At 34.7% G+C, this 7,343-nt stretch overlaps 1 protein-coding gene across 1 annotated transcript; it reads right to left on the minus strand.

Moving 5' to 3' along the window:
* Positions 1-6,376: 6,376 nt before the first annotated feature.
* LOC110325201 (olfactory receptor 493) lies at positions 6,377-7,321 on the minus strand. The gene has a single exon (XM_021202979.1). The coding sequence runs from the start codon at positions 7,319-7,321 to the stop codon at positions 6,377-6,379; it is 945 nt and encodes a 314-aa protein (XP_021058638.1).
* Between the last annotated feature and the right edge of the window lie 22 nt (positions 7,322-7,343).

Here is a 7,343-nt window from a genome sequence, read left to right on the forward strand (position 1 = left end):
GTCTACTCTTTTCTGAAGGTAAATGGGGCAGTAGTGGATCTCTCAAGGAAAGGAGTTGTCAGGAAGCAACTGGGAAGTGAAAATGGCAGGGAAAAATGAGTTGAAATTCTATCTGGATACTTGTGAGTCATGGTAATATTCTTTATTATGATGGGTGATAAAGTTAATTGTTTACAAAGATGAATGTCTTTGTTATGGTTTTTTAATGCTGTGATAAGAACCATGACTGAATCCATTTTGGGGAATCTCATCTTCCATACTAAAGTTTATCATCCAGTGAAGTTAGGACAGGAACTCAGGGCAGAAATTTGGAGGCATGAATGGATACAGAGGCCACTAAGGAGCACTGCCTACAGGCTTGCAAAACCAAAACCTGCTCAGCCAGCTTTTTTATACATATTAGGACTACCAGCAAAGGAATGGAATCACCCACAGTGACCTTGGCCCTCCAAAATCATTAATCACCTATTAAGAAGTATACCATAGGCTTACCCACAATTGAGTCTGGTAAAGGTAATTTCTAAACCAGCCAGCATGATGATGAAAAGCAAATACCCAATTAGTCAGCAATATGCTACATTACTTGAAAAGCGGGACCTGGGGCTAGAGATAAGGTTAAGACAAATATTCACCAGACAAAAATCTGTTATTGTAATGGGTCCAGTATATTTACAAGTGTCTTGGCAGCTGAAGACTGGATCATGCAAGGTAAGTTATGCTTTAAAAAGAAAGTTATAAAACACTGGTGAATTTCAACTGAGAAAGAAGGCTAGAAGCAGGCAAATCAATTTCTTCCTAATGTCATAGGAGGAGTCTGGTCATACTTATTCCTTGATTATAAATCAGTTAAAGTCATATTTTATTTACAACATTCAAAATTAGAAAATTGAAATTGCCCAAAGCCAATTACCAGCAAAAATTTTCAATAGTGTCATAGAAAAACAAACAGATTGAGTTACTTAGTATAGGAAGCCACTCCCCTTTTGAAACCTCAGTAAATGAAACTATGAATTTGGGGATATACTTTTGCTTGAGGCATAGTTATAATTTTTCAACACAGCAATCTAAAGTATGGGTGAAATCTTTCATTTGTATTATGACCTAACTTTTTTTAGGTTCGATCAACTTTCCCAAAGACAACTGAGCAGCTTTGTTTCTGGCTAGAGTGTAACTGAAATCTTATGATGGCATTAAGATTAATATTTGTGAGCAGAGATAAGGTAATCTGGAGATATTTGGGAAAATAATCTCCCCACAACTACTATAACATAGTGCCATCTGAGAGAAGCTCATTTCTCTCTTGCGCCTCTACAGTATCTTCTAAATATCCGTTTTGAAAAATCTATAGTACTTTTTAATCTAAATTTTAATTCTGTAAATTTATCTCTCCTATTTGGTTATTACTTTGAAAAATAAAGTTTGGTCATTTTCATCTTCAATATCTATACCTTAATAGGTCTATGAGCTTAATTACAATAAATTAGGTAGATAGGTTGGTAGTTGGTAGTTGGATGGAAGACTGGGTAGTAAACCTGATATTTTCATTAAAGGGACTATTAAAACAGATAATCTGTAACCTCAAAACTTAAGAGACCAGGGGCAATTATTATGGAGAGCACAAATAGGATGTGGACATCCTAGGTTATCTCTGGAAACTGAAATTCACAGTTGTAGTGACCATACTTTAAAAAATCCTTAATCACACTATGAAATCTTTTTATTTTTTTCAGCAAACTTACTTATATATTAGTTGTAGAAATTAACCAAGACTATGTTTCTAAACTGTAGTATGGTGCAGGAAAGCAATCTACTCATCTTTTCTGACAAAACTTTCCAAGGTTGACTTTATTAAAAATTAATCCTATTTCCTATTGATATCATTTGTTTGTAACTGTGATAGACTAAAATATATACAAAATTCCTGTTAATAATTAGAACAATAAATATGCATCAACTTTAAACACTTAAAGAATTAAGCAAAACACACTAATAATTTCCAGTTTCTGTGGCATCAAAGTAATACATTGATCAAAAGATATGGCAGAAGCACATAATATACCTCAAAGCAGAAATGACTGAAGAAAATTGATTCACTACATCTTTTCCTCCACAGGAGTAGTATCACCATAATTATTGCCAATAGGATGCTCATAAGTGACTCCCTTAGGCATCAAGTTCAAGAAAATACTAAAAAAAGGTTATTAAATTAATAATGGAGAACTTGAGTGACCTCTTGAGTTAGCTACATAATACATGACAATGGGAATCCTGTCCACAACAGTTTTCCAACCACACACACCTATGTCTTCAACCCATAGCTTTTCATACGGCAGAAGTAATTTCTTTAAGATTATGCTCTTGGATGGCAATACTAATTTCATCCAAAGGATTTCAGATGATGATTACACAGTTTCAAATTTAAAGGCTGAATCCCAAGAACTCAGAAATTATTTGAGAAACATATGTTAAATGATGTAGAAAATAGTGGCTGATGAAAGAGAAACAAAAATAAAAAATTGCTATGTGTTGCTAACTTAGTAAACCCGCTGTTTTATGATGAAAATGTTTTTGGTAATAAGAAAAAATATTTCTAAAATATCATGAATATAATTGTAAATTTCCATAATATATCAGTCATTTATCTAGAAGTTCAGAGCCTCTTATACTGTTTAAAATTCCAAATATTTATAGCTAACAGTGAGTGTTAGTCATGAGGTTTTTTTCATGGTCTATTTAAAATTTTTGTTTCTGAAGCTATAGAATGTAGGGTTCAAGATGGGAATCATTAATGTATATAACATAGACACCTCCTTTTTCGGTTTGTGGAGTAGCTGGAGAGATCATCACACAAATGAATGTGATGGTCCTATAGAACAGAGTGACTGCAGCGAGCTTGTAGGGTGAAGATGGAGAATCCTTTATGGGGGTCTTGGGATAGCACATCTTCAGGACTGACACAATTATGTAGACATAAGACAGAGTAATAATAAGCACAGTGATTAAAATGATCCCAAAGAGATTGCTGCAATGACTTCAGAAGTCATAAGAACAAAAAACTTCAAAGGTGATGAATATTTATAGAAAAGGTGATTAACTTTATTCAGTCCACTTAAAGACAGATTTGATGAACAGCAAGTAAGTGTTCAAGTATTCACCCATCTACCTAGATAAGAAGCTGCCACTAGGAAGATGTAGATTGTGGAGGTTTTCTGCATGGAGTAGATCAGAGGTGAGAACATTTTAACTATCAAGGTCATATTTTGAACATTGTGCAAAAACAAGGTATGAATTTGTAACAACAAGCACACTGAGAATTAGAATGGCTGTAGATCAGATTCTGGAATCCATGGCTTAGTTGAATTTAAAGAAGTCTCCTTGAAATGCCCAATGATGTACAGGTTGGTAGCTACAGACTAATCAGTGCCATCCATATAAAAGAAACAGTGTGTTTCTGGTAGTGGCACTGTATTTGAGAGGGCCTTGAGGTAACAAAGAATATAGACAAGTTTAAGGTTTTGAAATAATAAGCAAATAATTTATTCCTGAAGTTAATGAGCTTGCGTGTTAAGAAAAAATCATGATGAGAGATGAGAAGCAACCTGAAGGGTGTAATGATAAATGTGGTTCTTTAACAAAGCTATCAAAACAAACATTGAAAAGATAGCATCTCTAACAAATGGTTTTGGGAATATGGGATGTCCACATGTAGAAGAATGAAATTAGTCCCATATCTATCTATCTATCTATCTATCTATCTATCTATCTATCTATCTATCTATCTATATCTATCTATCTATATCTATCTATCTATCATCAGTGATAAATAAATAAATAAATACAAACAAATAAATACACTAATATACAAACTAATTCCAAATGGATCACAAACCAAAATGGAACCTTGAAACTCTTAAAACCGCTAGAAGAAATCATGAACAACCTTCTCCAAGATATCAGTACAAGAAAATACTTTCTAGATAGGACTCTATTTGACCTTGATTAATGCCAACAATTGATAATTGGAACTCATAAAATTAAAATGATTCTACCCAAAGAAGGAAACCATCAACCAAGTACAGATGAAGTCCAGAAAGTAGAAGAAAATCTTTGTTAACTATAAATCTGATAAAGGATTAATAACCAGAATATAAAAAGAATTTAAAACACAACAATCAAGAAAAAAATATGCACTCCCAAAATTTAAAAGCTTAGAAAAAAATTTATTTAAATTCATGACCTTGGATAATATACATAGACTGAATTAAAGTTTGCGGCAGAGAAATGGAAAGCTTCTGGTCCTTGGTATTAGGCTTCCTCTGAGAAACAAGTTAATATATAGACATAAGCACATATTCACACATCATATCCTCTTAACAATTTTTATGGAACTGTCTCATACAATTAACATATACAGGAAGAAATGAGTAGATGGAGAGAGGAATACATACATACATACATGCATACATACATACATACATACTGTGGTTGCTATTCCTCATTGTCAACTTGACCACATCTGGAATGAACTACAATCCAGAATTGGAAGGCTCACTTGTGATTGAGATCTTGAGGCATAGTGGCTATGAAAAGCTTAGGCTCAGGTGAGGTAGTAAATGCCTTTAATCCCTGAGACTGAGGCAAAGAGATCTCTGAGTTCAAGGTCAGCCTGGGCCAAGCAAGTACCAAAAAAATGAGTGATGGTACACACCGTTAACCTGGGACACACCTTCTGCTGGAGACCTATATAAGGATAATCTAGGAAGGAAGATTCACTCTTCTTTGCCTGCCTGTTTTGTGGGACTTAGTAACTGCTAGATCCTTGAACTTCCATTCACAGCTACTGCTGACCATTGTTGGGGAGTTGGACTACAGACTGTAAGTCATCAACAAATTCCCTTACTATATAGAGACTTACTACATAGAGTCATAAGTTCTGTGACTCTAGAAAACCCTGACTAACACATATTCATACACACACACACACACACACATATATATATATATATATATATATATATATATATATATATATATATATATATATATATATATATATATATATATATATATATATATATATATATATTCATTCCACATGTATGTCCCATATGGAATATGTTCATAAAATTGCATGACTGGTCAGTTTAAAATCCACTGGGTAGGTGAACAATGTGAATATACTAGCAGTAGTTGATGCTACAGTTTAGAGTCCAAAAGCATGCTGGAGGCAGAAGATTCTCCTTTTCTCAAAACCTTTAGCATATCCCCCCAAAATGATCACACTGAGAGATACTGTGCCATATTCAATGAGTAATAGCTGCTAATTGCCACTCAATACTATTCAAAGCTTGCTTGCATTGCTATTGGATTAAATATCTGAGCACTGCATTGTGTCAAGTAGACACATTAAATTAGCCATCTCTTTGGAACAATTTATCATAAAGGAATTCAGCATGAAATAGAGACACTGTCAATGAACAATGATCATTGTTGCTCCCAATCCTATAAACTTTCTGAAAAAAAGAATAGGAGCACAGAATTGGGACAGAGAGAATGTGTTTACTCTCCTAAATCAATGAACTGATTCAATGAGGAGGATTCCAAGTATAAGGAAATAAGTTAGGAGAAAATTATCAATAAAATGATATTCATTATCATAGAGATTAATAAGGACTCAGGAGAAATTGAATATGACTTTTAGGTAGAGCATATAGATTATATCAGGCTATTAATTCCACTATGGTAATTTAAAAAAATGTTTCCGAGGGTATCATATTGCCCTGCAGCATTCCATTGCCCTCACATGGGACACCCTTCCCCCAAGCAGCCAGTGTTGACATCAGAAAACTAGAAGCTAATCTAGTCAGGGGATTGGATCTAGTAATTATGAGTGTGAAAGATCCATTCAAATAGATAATACTACCACAAAACCTCCAACAATTTTATTGTCTGATCTATTGTAATTTTATCACTTAATGTACTAGTTTCTGCCTATAGTTGCTATAATACTATACACTTAAGTGTAGTTGTTATTGAAAATAAACTGAGGCTTTAAAGACAATACAGTCAATAATTTCTACATACCATAATACTACTTTAAAGTATGAATTCAAATAAAAATGATTTTATCATATAATTTTATGTAGAAAATTTTTGGTTATACTCAATACTTATTAAATATAACTTACTACGGACATATGACTTAATTCACAATGTACTAATACTCATTCTGCATATTGCTACCAAACTTCTATTTTTTTTAAATATATGTCAAAACATGTATTTCAACCAAAAATTCCCAGTTGCCTTTTAATATTATTCATATTGTATATCACTGCTATACAATGTGTGACAAAGTAATGGATTGGCAGACATCTTAAGAACGTATTTTCTTACCAAGATGTCTCTTCAGAGCATCCTTAATCTCATTATTCCTGAGGCTATAGATAAGCGGGTTTAACATGGGGATCACCACCATATAGAACACAGACACCACCTTGTTCTGGTTTGTGGAGTATCTGGACTTGGGCATCACATAAATGAATGTTATGGTTCCATAGAACAGAGTGACTGCAGTGAGGTGGGAGGTGCAGGTAGAGAAGGCCTTATGGCGGCCCTCAGTGGAGCGCATCTTTAGGATGGTGATGAGGATGTAGGTATAGGAGATGGCTATGACCAACACAGTGATCATAGTAACTGAGCCAGAAAAAAATGATGTTACAACTTCAGAGACACTGACATCAGAACAAGAGAGCTCCACCAAAGGAGCAAAATCACAGTAAAAGTGATTGATTCTATTTGGTCCACAGAAGAGAAAAGAAAAGAAGAATAAGGTGAAGGAAGAGGCATTAAGAAAACCCCCTATATAAGATCCTACAATCAACTGGATACAAACTTGTGTGGACATTTTAGTTGAATAAAGCAGTGGGCTACAGATTGCCATAAACCGATCATAAGCCATGGTAGCCAGAAGGAAGCATTCAACTGTACCACAAAAAGCAGCTAAGCTGAGCTGGATGGCACACCCAAGATAAGAAATGGTATTTTTCTCCACCAGGAAGTTGAAAAGCATATTGGGTGTGACAGAAGATGAATAGCCAATATCAACAGAACCCAAGTGGCTGAGAAAAAAGTACATGGGGTGATGGAGCTGGGAAGAGACTCTGATGAGTAGGATGGTGCTGAGGTTCCCGAACACAGTCACCAGGTAGATGCACAGGATGATGGTGAAGAGGATGACTCTAAGGACTGGGTCATCTGTTAATCCCAATAAAATGAACTCTGTCACTGCAGTGTGGTTCCCATCGTCCAGGAAAGCCATGGGACAGTGTAGCTGCTGCCAG

Source organism: Mus pahari, chromosome 1 (genome assembly GCF_900095145.1).
Source record: "Mus pahari chromosome 1, PAHARI_EIJ_v1.1, whole genome shotgun sequence".
NCBI classification, from domain to species: domain Eukaryota; kingdom Metazoa; phylum Chordata; class Mammalia; order Rodentia; family Muridae; genus Mus; species Mus pahari.